The sequence below is a fragment of the Drosophila pseudoobscura genome, chromosome X, assembly GCF_009870125.1.
Source record: "Drosophila pseudoobscura strain MV-25-SWS-2005 chromosome X, UCI_Dpse_MV25, whole genome shotgun sequence".
Taxonomy (NCBI): domain Eukaryota; kingdom Metazoa; phylum Arthropoda; class Insecta; order Diptera; family Drosophilidae; genus Drosophila; species Drosophila pseudoobscura.
In genome coordinates, this window is record NC_046683.1 from 29,247,769 (window position 1) to 29,262,149 (window position 14,381).

At 37.0% G+C, this 14,381-nt stretch overlaps 2 protein-coding genes across 8 annotated transcripts in view; one reads left to right on the top strand and one right to left on the bottom strand.

Moving 5' to 3' along the window:
- Positions 1-3,559, bottom strand: part of LOC26533845 (protein tramtrack, beta isoform) — an 82,260-nt gene extending 78,701 nt beyond the window's left edge. The window contains exons 1-2 of one of the 4 annotated variants that reach the window (XM_033381593.1): positions 3,007-3,553; positions 2,781-2,834 (exon numbers count right to left, since the gene is read on the bottom strand). The gene's annotated coding sequence lies outside the window, so the exon portion shown is untranslated. Of the gene's footprint in view, positions 1-2,780; positions 2,835-3,006 lie in introns of all 4 variants that reach the window. The other 3 variants (XR_004469727.1, XM_033381592.1, XM_033381594.1) reach the window with 3 other exon arrangements.
- Positions 3,560-3,660: 101 nt separating this feature from the next.
- The window catches only part of Chc (clathrin heavy chain), a 36,741-nt gene continuing 26,020 nt past the window's right edge, over positions 3,661-14,381 (top strand). The window contains exons 1-3 of one of the 4 annotated variants that reach the window (XM_033381588.1): positions 3,661-3,786; positions 4,544-4,647; positions 4,743-4,885. In XM_033381588.1, the coding sequence (XP_033237479.1) occupies positions 4,844-4,885 (42 nt within the window). In that variant the 5' untranslated portion in view covers positions 3,661-3,786; positions 4,544-4,647; positions 4,743-4,843. Of the gene's footprint in view, positions 3,787-4,060; positions 4,196-4,215; positions 4,322-4,543; positions 4,648-4,742; positions 4,886-14,381 lie in introns of those variants that run through there. The other 3 variants (XM_033381589.1, XM_033381586.1, XM_033381587.1) reach the window with 3 other exon arrangements.

Below are 14,381 nucleotides of genomic sequence, written 5' to 3' on the forward strand. Positions count from 1 at the left end.
TTTGATGAGTAGACACATAATGCATGTAATGCATATTGTATTTATCTTGTGCATATATGTACATATGATTAAACTAAAAGTGAAAAAAGACAACACGTATTACATCATTCCCTATCGTTACCGTACTAGCTAACTGGAATGCTTACTGAGAATAAGCGCGTTTTAAGGGGGAAAAGAGGATAGTACGCCTTTCGAGTTCATGTTGGTCATGAACCCGCACGCTTTTAATTCTAAGCCACACTGGTAGAGAGACTTAAAATCGCCTGAGAAACTATTTTCGTCATTTCCGTTCCAAAAATGTAAATACGATCGCATCGATTTTTGTTAACCTAGTAGATAAAAGCATTATCCCGCGTGTAGATTTATTCCGAAAGCTTTAAAATTGTAGTTTTCCCATGATTTTGCGATTGTAAGGTAAGGGGACAAAGGAAGCCTGTAAAAAATGTTAAGTAGCGGCATGACTAGAGGTACAACCTGCCTCTTTTTTATTTTGAGATGCTTAAAAACATTTTAAAAACAATTTATGTTTTTTCATTTCTTTGTCCTCTTTTGCCAAAAATTGTATTCTTGGGTCATTCTTGCGCATAGCTTCTACAATTTTTTCGTTAGACATCGTTCTTTATATTGTATTGTCAAGTCGGCGGCACAATATTTTCTTCATATGAACGTATTCCACCAGACTTAAGTCCAACTAACGGTGAGACCAGATAAAACGAGGGGGAAACGTTGTGAGTCGCTGCTACGCTGCATTTTTACCCGATACTCAGTCAGTATGGCTCCTCTCCGCCAGAGGGCGCACACATTGAACTACGAAGAATGTGTTAGAGAGTAAGATAGAGAGAGGGAGAATGAGTCGCACGTGGCTGGGTTTGCTGCAAATTGATTTCTTCCTTCTTGCTATAATTATAATCCAATCTGATCCAGATTCGACAGTCTAGAAGATATGGTAATTTTCTATGATTGAGCGTTTTTGGGTTTCGTCCTTTGTGGCGGCGGAAAGGGGCGTGGCAAAATTTTTAAAAAAACTTGATTCAGTGTAATATCGAAGCAGTCTGGATACAAAATTTCGTTGCTTTAGCTTTTACAGTCTCTGAGAACTAGACGTCAAACTAGACGGACGGACCTACAGACAGACATGGCTCAATCAACTCGGCTATTGATGCTGATCACGAATATATATATGTATATATATACTTTATGAGGTCGGAAACGCTTCCATCCATTTTCCCCACAAATTTAATATACCCCTACACTCATTATGAGTATCGGGTATAAAACGTTACGGGAAAAGAAGGCAAGTGTTGAGCAATAAAAACCTTCATATACAGACAGGCTCCGGTTTTCACTTTCACAAAAGTTTTCCGAAATCACATAAATTTGTGTTTCCGTTTTTACAACCCGCAAGATTTCTACGTTTTAAAAACGAAACATTTTCCTCGACGAAAAGTAAACGGTTTTTTATGTAACAAAACGTATCTTAATTGCAAGGCTTGTACCTTCCTTATAAAGGGTTTTTTCTTAACCCAACCTCAAACTTGGCTTGAAAATAATTGGTTGGGGCAACAAGAATTTTCGTTTTCGTGCAAACAGCTGACGCATTTCGATTTGTTTATCGGAACGTTCGAAGGAAATAAATATTTGCACATAACAGCACAGACTGTTCTCATAACATGCGCACAACAGAACAGCAGGGTAAGCCTTTTCCCGCCCATTTAATTCAAAATTTTGGTACAACAATTAAATTTGTTAACCATTAGTAATTTAATTTTCAATATGCAAGCTCTTACTCGCAGAGTAGCAGACATGTTAAATATACAGGTGTTGTATTTAAGATGTCTCGATTTTCTTAAATCGCGCACTTTCTGACGTGGTTTTGCTTCAAAACAAGTAATTAGGCATTTTATCACGCTGTATATTATTGAAGCAACCAGATCAGCTGTTTTTATTTGTCAGAATCGATGAAAAAATTAAACCTATCGACATCAAATTTGTGAGAAAGGGATCATCTAAAAACGACACGAAAAGTACAATTTTTCCGGAACAGCACTGATTGATAGCTGTGACGGCTACCAACACTTTCACACTATATTTATCGCTATGTCTGTTTATATCTCTGTCCGTCAGTCTAAATTAGACTTGAAGTATGTTGTCATACGACCATGACATCTGTGGTATATAGTACAGACACTTTGTAAGCATATCGATACAAAAGATCTAAGTGTAAGTCGAATTAATCCTTTTTTCTGCCTATCCGTCTTCTTCGGTCCCTTCTTTTCTCGTTTTTAGGCTTCGTTAAAATATCGCTTACAGGGCAGGTTAAGTTAGGTAGACGCGTTTGTCACGCTGGCTAGGAGCCCATCACATTTACGGTACAGATATACGGGCAGTCTTATTTATGTGTAGCGGAGTGTATGGTAAGGTTAATGAAAACGAAAGTGATTAAGATTCGTCCAAAATTCAACTATGTACATGTGTATGACAATATATGATTGCATTCATACACATAACAGAATACGATATACATATGTGTGTTCAAATATCAATGATTTTGGATCAGGGAGAGAATTGTTGTCTTGGGAGCGAGCATTTTGATTTTTTTTGCATTAAATTTGTTTTGAATGAGCAACTTCAACATTACATATGTGCACAAGTGTGAGCATAGGTACATATGAATACTTCAACGTGCAAAAAAATATACATATAAATGTTCCGGGATATTTTCATACATATGTATATAAATCACAAGTAATTCCAAGCACAATACAGGTAAAATAAGAGACCGTATAAAGTTTGAGGATACGTCCAATGTTTACAGTTGTAGTCGTGGGTGAACACTAAAAAATAAAATATATATTTATGAATTATATTTATATATTAATCCATACATATGTATGGATTTATTTATTCGTTTCTATCGTTTTAACTTATATCAAGGATGTAGCAAAAAAAAATAGCTATGTATAAGGAATTTAAATATGTATGCACTAAAAATAAACAAATTCATACCTGTTTGGAAGGAGTTATAGCTTTTGCCTTCAGTTAATAATGCAAAATTGCCTGCGTTTAGTTTGTAGAACGGTAAAAAACAGACGCTTTGTGTTAGGTGATGCAGACCTCCCCTGCCAATTGTAGTATCCTGTGCGCGTGAGCTAGCGTTAACAAAGTACTTTTGTTTAACAAACTTCCTACACAGTCTTAAGTACTCACATACAGAAAAGAACAATGATGTATTGATTTTTCACAATAACTAAACCAGCACGTCACATAAATACAATTTTTTGAATGTTTTGAAGTTATTGAAACATTTCCAACGCGCGTTTTTTTCACCCGCTTAAACTGACTTTTTTAATATTTTAAAACTAACATTCACAAACTATTGTTTCTAAATTATTTATATGATCGGGGTCGGTCTTATCTAAATAAGATAAGAAAATATTTAGCCGTTTGATGTTCTTTTCAAATTTAAATTAATAAATTGATATTAGATTTTAACAAGCGTGATGCCAACCTTGTTTATTACCAGTGTAATTTGAAAAAGGCGTTAAGAAATAAAGTAAGTGCAATATTTCTCACAATTTCGTTCAAAAACTAGACGATGCTATTCGATATAACTAATCAAGGGAGTCGATCAAAAATTTATCGGTTCTGCTGCGCTATGCACCCGATGTATTCTCTTTACCTTTTGGCCTATCAACTAATAAAATGTGCTAAAGCCAAATTTGAATTGATTTGTCATCTCTCCCGTGCTTAGTGTTTCTGGGCAAGCGAAAACACAACAAAATAAATGTACGCTTATTAATATTACAACTAAGATAAACGCTTCGAATATATTAAATTAAATTCAATGCATATATTTGCTCTTACAAATCATAAAATTTGGTGTTAAGGTTTAACGTTATTAGGCATAGGGTAGTACATTTTTTTTGTATGTAAGCATACAAATTTTATTTTGTTTATGTGGCATATGGCAGTTCAGTTTACTTGTGAAAAGGCCAAGTCCATGTTTGCAAAAAAAAAATTTTATAATCTATATTTTTTTGTATATCTTGTTATGTTGTGAAGCAAAGATAAATTATAAATTGGTTTATAAACTGGAAATATTTTTCTCACTTGAACCTATGTGAAAATATGTGTAAATGTGTTAGTGAATGACTAATTGTTAAAAGCGCAACTCAACATGGCTGACTTTACTGTGGTGAGCAACGAGTAATCTGTCGGTAGTGCTGCCTCTTTTTTTTTCAAGCATTGGTGCTTGCTCGCGTGTACAGTGTTTATCAGTAGGGGTTTTTGTTTTAAATTTATATTATTTTATCTTCAATGTGTAAGGAATAGATATTTATTAAGAGCCATATGCCTAGTAAATACAACTGAGTGTGCTGTGGCGGTTACGCTTCACAGTCTATTAAATGGAAAATAAAACCTATAAATGGTTGCATAAATTTTATATTACAAATTAAATTGTCATTAAAATTTTCATTTTATTGACTTATTGTATTAATTATTATTATTATTGACTTATTGTATTCATTTCGCAAAATTGTAGCATTTTGAAATAAAATAACATCAAAAACGGAAAAAGCAATACTAACAAGAAAATCAAAGATCACTGCAACTAAGAAAAAAGGGAAGATTTTTCAAAAAACATAGGTACATATGTATATTTATTTAACTATGTATATGCATTAGAAATTATTTAAATAACTGAAAAAACGCCGCTGGGTGTCTATAATCTTCTTTTACAGAAAATTGTTCATAATCAATAAAAAACATATTTATATTATTGAACTTGAAGTGGAATCCTTAAGTAATCCTTATTACTAAAATCGAAAACTATCTTTCAAAGATGACGCAACCGCTACCCATCCGCTTTCAGGAGCATTTACAGGTGAGTGTGAAACGATTGTACTGCTTGACGTTTCTTGCGCCGTTAGTCCACGAGCAATGCCAGTATAGTGCATACAATTGGTATACACATATGCACATATGTGTGAACATATCTCTTATTCCAATTATGTGACGAATGTACATACATACATATTTAAGTAACCATGGGTCAGGCTGAATGGAAAACCACTTGTTGATCTTTTATAAACCAAAACTTTATTGTATATCAAATTTTGTGAATAAATTGATAGTTAAATGTGTGTACATATGTATGTCCGTAAGTTTGTTCCAGATTTAATTGTGGGCGTTCTTTCTTTTTTTGGACAAGCTAGGAAAAGTTTCATAAAAAGTGAAATGGCGGCTATATAGAATATAGTATAATATAATTTATGTATATAAGTAAATGGACTGTCTGTCCAGGCGTTTTTCTGCTTCTATTTCTCTCTGTATACATGCGTATGTATACATACATATGTACATACGTACATAAGTTACACCAAGCGACAAAAAAAGCCGCTCTCTGAAATTGCATGTATTTCTCACATCTCTAGTCGGTGCTTTTTGCAAATTTGAGCTTCTGCGTCTAATTTTTATTTTCTTGCTGCCGTCAAATGAATTAGGAAACAAATTATTTTTAAGACAACACGTCTGTAACGATTTTTAGTTAACTTTGGATAGACTGCAGAAAAAATTAATTGTAAATAGAAAACCTTGACTCTAACCTGCAGGGCCAAGACTCTGGAGGCATAAGATGGCATTTAGGGCATCTTTTGGAGTGGTGCGAAGAGCTTCACAGATGCATAGGGCGGCAGTTCGCTGAACTGCAGGAGAGCCTGCATCCATTTAAAATGGGGGGTTGAAAGGTTGAGACTTTGTATTTATTTGGGAAGAACACGATTTCGCGCAAGTTTTGGGGGTATTTCATCCAGAAGATAAGTGCAACATCGTCCACGTAGCAACTACCTTGCGACGTGCCTCTGTTCCTGTTCCCTCCCCCAGGTCAGTCAGGGCTTGGGTAATGGCACCCTGTACGACGTTGTTAAAGGCTCCCCTCGATAACGAGAAAAGTTATTAATGAGTTATTATTAGTTAAAGTTATTATAAATTTCTTGAAATGCTGAGATTTCTATACCACTGAGCTTATTTCATGGAGTGCCGTTTGAACGATAAACTAAAGTCTAAACGTCTAAAAGTCGTTTAGGATTGAGGCTTTCCCTTCTTTGGGGATGAAGACTATCTTTGTCTTAAGCCACGCTTGTGGTATTGTACCCACTGCCAGTATCTTCCTGAAGATACATTGTAGCCAGTTGATGGCTATGTCCCCGGCCTTTTCCCCGGCTTGACCTGTCGATTAGCACGGGTTGAGGTGTTTAGTAATCAAAGTTACCAAGAGAGGTGTGGCGGCTCGATGGTTGTACCTCCGATGAAATGAGTATCGATTAAAATGTGTATGGATTCCTCACTGGAGTTACTCTACGTGCCATCATTCTTTTTAAAGTACCCCACCGAGGGAGTAGTTGTCGAAAGGATCTTGCGTAGCCTTGCGGCCTTTCACGTTTCCTTGATTTCAGACCAAAAGAGTCCCTTTTTGCTTTCGTAGATTCTTTTTTGTACAGTGCCAGACTGATTTTATATTCTTCCCAGTGCTTCTCTTCGTTAGTGCTTTAGGCTCTGTTGAAGAGAGTCCTGCAGCTTTTACGTACTATATCTATTTGTTTTGACCACCAAGGGGGTTCCATTTTTCCCCTAGGTTTATTTGTGGGGCATGCTGCCGTGAAGGCTTTGTTGCATGCTTCCGTGAACCTGTTCACTAGACGATCTAGGTCGTCCATTGTGTTCGGGCCTGCCGTCAGAAAGGGAATGGTCCTCCAGGACTTTCCAACTCTTGACTATGTCTCACTAAAGTGAGGTCAATAATCTGCTGTCGATTTTTAATTATAAAAGTGAGGTCGTTGCCCTGATTACAAATACAAAAATTTAAGTTTAGGATGAAGCTGAAAAGTGAGTCACTTCTTACATTTGTGTCCGAGCTCCCCCATGGGGTGTAGTGAGCGTTGGCATCACAACCTATTAGTAGGGGAGTGTCCGACCCCTCGCTGTAGCTGGCTACATAGCTTGGGCCTTGTAGGAGGACAACAGCCTTAGATGTGACCCTTGCAGCTTTAGGCTTGTCGCCGTTTAGTCCCCATCGAGCATCAGCTCTGTGTCCGACGAGACACCTTCTGGGGCCGGCTCCTGCTCGACTGGGTTATCGACAGGATGCGCCTTCCGCTTGCATATCTTAATGGTGTCTGAGCTTAAACCGAATTCCAGCCTTTTCTTTATTAGCTTGGGCAAGTCACCCCCGTCACCTTATCAGGATTTCGGGCAAGTTCGCAATATTGCTTAACTTCTTCTCCAAGGTGTCAGTTTTGGGAGGTGCTCACAATGTTTCCCGTCGTTTAAAATCGGACTAACAATATATGTATATTTAGAGAGTCTTGATAGTAAAATTTCTTTTTCTACATTTTTGTAGAAATTATTTTAGAAAAGGTAGAAATTATTATTACTTGTGTGTCAGTTAATTTGTTATTATTTTGTTTTTAATATGCGTAACACTAAAAATTTCAATATTTTTATATTTCAGTATTTTTACTTTTCTAATAAAAAACAAATATGATGCACATATAATTCTTTGTATGAGAGTATGAGCTTCCCTGCCTGACCCAGCTGTTTTAATATCGCCCGACACTTTGAAGGTAGGAAAGTAGTCGTTCAGGTATAGTGAGAGAAAGAGCTCGGGTTAATAATACAATGGTCGGATCCGATATAAAACACAGATATAGAGCGCAGAAAGTTGACTGTAGACAAGGACAAGGACAGGCAAGCCGTCAATAAGTCATGTCGTGACATTGGGTACTAAGCTATTACTTTCGATTACCGAAAACCCAACAGCACCTAGTGAGTTAAAATCAGTACGAACTATCACACATTTTTATCTGACAGAAATGAAGAAATGGTTTTTATGGCAGACAAGTTCTGTTCGTATATCGTGATACCAGAAGACTGTGGAATATACAAAGAAGTGATGAAGCCAGGAAGAATCAATTTAACACAAAGAAATTTGAGATCTTTTTTAACAGGGAGGGACATATTTTCCGACGTGAAACTGAATCCGAACATTTTTCAACTTATAGGTATGAGACGACCTATACGTCAAGTACTGTCCTGTACTGCAAGGTAAAAATTCCCGGAACGCCTATTTATTGGTAGTGTGGGACTTAATGCTAAGACAGATCCAGCAAACGGAAACTGACAAGATAGAAATTTTCTGGTGGTAATGTCTGAACAACAAAGTCACACACTCGGCATCCGAATATGCAGTATCATCAGCGTTCTTTGCCGCTAGAATAGAAAACGAGAAAAGTTTCTAATCTAACAAGTCCCGCAGAGTCAACTTATTGCGTTGGGGTGACCTGTGAGAAAAACCGGTTTGATGGTATTTATTGTGTAGGCTCTAACAACTAGCTTAAGCCAATCGTATTTTTCACAAATGCATTTTTCTTCTTTTTTAAAAACAATCCAACCAAAATGATATATCAATTTGTATTCAATACCCAATCTAATATAATACTTTTCGGTGGCAATAGAAATAGCTGGCGATCCACCGACTCTGATCGCCGCTCTGTTTCACTAGGGCCTCTATCTCGATCCGGAGCTCTGAGGAACTTTATTTCGACACGACGCAAGGAGTTTATGCCTAATGCGCTAGCGTCCGCCCGCTTCACTATTCTTGCGCATAGAGTTATGGCAATTATTACGTTTCTTGTGTTAACGATGAGCTATGTCACGTAGAGCTATGGCAATTATTGCGTTTCTTGGGTTAACGATGAGCTAAACCGCGAACTGTTGAAGAGACTCTCAGTAACGTTGTACGCTATCCTTCAGCTGCAGACCATGAACTTCTCGTAGGTGGGCAGTTCCATATCGACGCTCAGGGCACGCTTAACATCCTCATAATTACAAGGTTGTTTAATACGTTTTGCGGTTCTATAAGAAAACACACAATTTTATGGTCTGAAATACACTTTGTTATTCCACTTGTTACAACGAGATTCCATTTTGTGAATTCCATCCCTGAAAGAAAGAATCCGGAAAAGCCTCAAAATACGCTTCCACAGCAGTTATGAAATCACCATTTAATGAAAAACGCTTTCCAGGCATGTATTTTTTAGGTTTGGAAAAAATGGAAGTCGTTATGGTCTAGTCTGGCAAATACGGTGAATGCTCCAACAATTCAAACTTTAATTCGGAGATTTTAGCCATTGTCAAAATGCTTTCGTGATACGGTATGTTGATGAAGAAGAATTTTTTCTTCTGAAAACCGGTTCTTTTCTCACGAATTTTTTCCTTCAGCTGGTCTCAAAGGATACAGCCATATTACGAATTTATTATTTTACCAGTTTGCAAACAAAATTATTTTTGTATTTGAAAAAACTGATGCTAACAAATTCTTGACCGATTTCTGGACACTAACTCGTCTTAGTGTAAATGTTGCTGAGGAAGTTTTTTTTTCCATTTTTAGCGAATGTTGCACACATTTTGCACACAGCTCCCTGAAACTCAAACTTCAGTCAAAATAATCCATATACTGCCCACTGAGACGCCTAGGGCTTCTACTAAATCTCTTTCAGTCACTCGACGATTTTCCAATACTTTATCCTGTTTTTCTTCAACGATTTTTAGTGTTCCTGATTTTGTACGTCCTTCACGTGGATCGTCTTTCAGGTCTTGTAAAGTAATTATGTTAAAAGTAATTAAATTAAATTAGGCTCAGAGAACTTATAAACTTTCAATGTTCGTTCATAAATTTATTTTGTTAAAAAAAAAAAAATTAATCACTGCACGATACTTGATTTTTTACATTGTAAAAAAGTTCTATGGCAAGTAGATACTATTTGATTAAAAAAAAAAGATTTCAATTAAACTTCACATACGTTTATATGACGGATGTACCAATATAAAATAAATTTTCAAGTCATATCGACTCTCTTTTCGAGCCGCAAAACTTATTGAACACCCTTGTAAATTTATCCGCGTCGGGAATGAATTACAGTAACTCAGCAGCAAGCCCCTTCAAGGAAAGGAGCAAAGGTGCCGCGCGGTCAGCTTCCGCCTAATTACCCTAAATTTCGATTAAGGTGTTGCCATTGCTTTAACCCCCATGTTTAAACGTGTGGGATTTTGTTTGATCTCATCATCCAAACGCTGAATTGCTTCAGAGTTTTCCTGATGTTTCTTATCAGCGTTGTCCTGATGTTTCTTATCAGAGTTGTCCCATTTCTCATCCATTTTTTTGACAAAGCCTTTCATTAAAGTAGCCAAGGCTAAGAAGAGAAACTCCTGTTACGTCCTGACCACAATTATTTAAAAATAACAATTGAAATTAGTAAAAATTCTGTGTCGGAAATCTCAGAGGAAAAAAATAACTACATATTCTTATTCTATTTATATAAATTATTTCAGAGTAAGAGTGTCCTTCCGGCTGTTTTGTTTGACGCCTAGTTCACAGAGACTATAAAAGCTAGAGCAACCACATTTTGTATTCAGACTTCTGTGATATGTCACTGTTACAAGTATATTTCAAAACTTTGCCCCGCCCACTTCCGCCCCCACAAAGGTGGAAAATCTGTTAACAAACAAGCCGTGTGCGTCGTTACCGGCTTGCTAGAAAGTGATCTCGGATATGGGGAATAAAATTCGACCAAATAGATTACAAAATATGAAGATAATATTCTTTCTTCATTATTCCATCGATTTCAACCATTTAACCACGGTTTGAGAACTGCATTGCATAAAAGTACTTTGTACTCCAGTTTTATTGGCGAACGGACGTTAATAAGCCAAGGTAGATTACTAGCTTTAGTAATCGTCTATCCAAATGGACACCTGGGTATGTTACTTTGGTATATTACTGGTGGGCAAGTCTTAGTTTAAAAAAAAACTATTAAAGTAAACAAATTTAAAACGTGTAAAAGTGTATACATGGACTTTTTTGGAAAAGGAAAGGAGCTCTTTGAATTGAAATTATTGTTTTTTTTTTCTTTCTCACTAAATTATAGTATATGAAAAAAAATATTGATTCATTTTTAAAGATTTTACAGGCGTTTAAACTGAAATGTGATATGTGTGAAATGTGTGGGACAGGCAAGACATTCCTGATTTCGTTGATTCTGACAGAAATTCCAGAGAATGCAACAGAATTTAGAGTAGGGCCCTAACTATTATTGCTGGGTGGAGACCTGATACTTTGCTTTCACTTTGGCGATTTCATCTTTGACCGATCCTACTTTTAAGTCTTTTATGAATATTTTCATTCCGTATGCACCATGGTGATAGTTTTAAGTATCTTCGATTGAGCTCGCTGGATTATTTCTAGATTGATAATGCAAACGTTTGCGCATAGTTCGGAGCTATATGTCCAAATTGGTTTGAGAACTGCATTGTACAAAAGTACTTTGTACTCTAGTTTTAGTGGCGAATGGACGTTTATAAGCCAATGTAGATGACTAGCTTTACATTTCAGTAGGTTTGTCTTAGCTTCGATGTGTTTACGGCAAGTGAGCCGTCTATCCAAATGGACACCTGGGTATGTTACTTCGGTATGTTACTGGTGGGCAAGTTTGTCTGTTTATGGTGTTTGCCACGAGATGAGATGATAATTGTTCCGTTGCTATTTTTGTGCACTTAGAGCGACTTAAGATGGCAGCATCATCAACAAATGTCGAAGTTGTTGTATGATGATATGGATGATATACAGTGACGGTCCAAGCACGCTACCCTGGGGTACAACAGCTTCAATTGGATGATATTAAGAGACGAAATCTTTGTATCTTATTGCGACACTTCTTTGCTGTGGGTATGACTCCAATATTATAGGTGTGCTGTGGAAGTAAAATTCCGATTTTGTGAATTAAGCCACCAAGCCAAACGCGGTCGGTTTTATGGTGAGAAAATATACTGAGATGAAAACGTGGCCCGACGCTTTTTTTTTTGCTTTGAGACTTGGTCCATAATGATTTATGTAACTTCTCCTGCTTGGAATATGATAAGCGTGGTAGCTTCAAAGTTATTGGTTAGTGGAGGCACAAAGCTATTTGTTGCTGGATGTGGCTTGAAGACGTTATCTAAATGTACGGAACATGTATTTTCCTTTTTTGCTGCGAGTACACTCTGCGGTTTGTGTATGTAATGGTGATTCACTCTCGTTTGGTGGACATTCGCCTAATGTAGCTTTCCACAGCGGAATCCCTTTGCTGTTTTTGGAGACTTTATACATATAGTATATTTGAGCTTGATTCCTCTCATCTTTTAGGGCTTTGCGTAGTAGATTATTGGCTACCTTACTAAAATGGCTATATGTGCAAAAATTATTTTAAATTTTTCTTAAAAAGTAATAGATTCTTGTTTGGTTTGACTATGCAGTTCTTATCTCTTATTCTTGTGCTCAGCTATGACAAATTTTCGTCTTCTGTGAACTCCATTTGTGGTACTATTAGCTTGGATAACAGATCATGCTCGCGCTCTACATAGAAAATAGATATATGTGCAATCATGTTTATTCGTGTTTTGAGAGTCGAATTTCAAAAATGTTCATAGATCCAGACGGTTACCGCATAAATCGTCGACTTGGTCGACTTATGGCTATTATCCATCATAATAGAATTGACAAAACGGCACTTGGGGCAGTTTGCAACTGAAGACTTAATGAGCTGCAAAAAAAATTAAGGCAGAACTCGGGTTAACAATTCCCAGGCAACGTGTGAGCCAAATTTTGGACGAAAATTTTAACCTGACATATCAAAAGAAAGTGGGCAAACTCCTCTAAACTAAACGTCATAATGATCCGCGCATGTCAGTTTTGAAAACCACAATTTCTGGGACCCCGAATTAGAAAATTTAATTTTTAGTGATGAAAAAAAAAATAGTTTACACGGTTCAGATGTCCATCATAAATATTGGAGAGACCCGCGTCATCCACGGGCAACTTGCTTCAAGCTAAACCATGGTGATGGATCGCTAATGATATGGGCTGCCTTAAGTGCTAAAGGGAGGTCTCCAATATGTTTAATATCCGGTCGGATGAATGCGCAAGCATAGATATAATTGATAGATAGTGAACCTTTTTCATTTGCTGAGCATTTCCATGGTGATCAATAGACATTTCAGCAGCATAATGCGCCAATTCATGTTTCCCGGGCTTGAATTGACTATTTTGAGACCGTTGATTAAGTGGGCTTCAATGAGTCCGGACTTAAATCCAATTGAGGATCTGTGGGGAATCCTTGCAGCAAAAGTCTATGCCTGTACAAGGTAGAACGATACATTGAAGCAATTAAAACAAGCGATAGTTGCAGAATGGAACAGGATAGAAGTAACAACACTACAAAACTTTGCAAATTCAATGCCCAGTAGGCTGCAAAAGCTTCAGGAGCATAAGTTTAACCAAAGACTATAAAATACCAAGATGTTGCATGAGCGACCAAAAAGCTGTTCTATGGCGGGTCCTAACATTAGAACCCAAAAGGCACGAGGGAGCGCGCGGGGTTTCAATTCCCTTTTCGCCTGTACTTCGTCTCTACCGCGACCCCGCTGCCCATCGGTTTCGTCTGTTCGGCAATTCTGGACTCTCGAGCCTCAGCACCGTCGAAGCGGTGGTCGCGGATCGCCGATGTCTTTGGAGCGGCACAGTGGGACCTTTGGCCGTCTCAGCTTGCTAAATTTGTTAGTGAATATGAGTTCAATAAATATTTGCACACTGAAAAAATGTTAAACTTTGAGTGCTTATATCTTCTAAACTAAAACTATCTTGAAAATTCGCTATTAGATGCGTACATTAAATTTATTTAAAGCACTTATACAATTTTTTTTTTACTATTTCCGCCCCACTGTGCCGCGCCAAAGACATCAGCGACCACGCTGCCCTACGGTTTCGGCAAGCAGACGATTCATATTTTGTTTTTGTATTCTTTCTCTCGAGACACACCGACTCGACGCTGACCGAGGCATTGACGAAGCCGAGTAGCATTTCGGAGGCGAAGCTACCGTAAAAGAGAATTGAAGTAATAGCCCCGCGCGCCCGTACCATGAAGCGTCAAACGAAAATTGAAAAAGAATTTGTTCCTCATGCAACATCTTGGTATTGTATAGTCTTTGGTTTACTCCATTGTTTACATTACAGTACATATTCCCATAAACTTGTTCCTTGGACATTTTTTTCATACAAAATATTTTTTGCTGTTATACCCACTTTCTATGTGAAAAAAGTACAATTATATTTTTTTGTTATTAAAAAAATTGATATCGAATTTCTTTATGCCTTTTTGTTTTGTACTTATTAAATAAATAATAATATAAAATAAAAATATAAAATAAATCAAGAAAACACGTGTTGAAAAAAAGGTCATTAAAAGCAGTGCACATATAGCCATTTTACTAAGCTATTTTGAACCACTCCT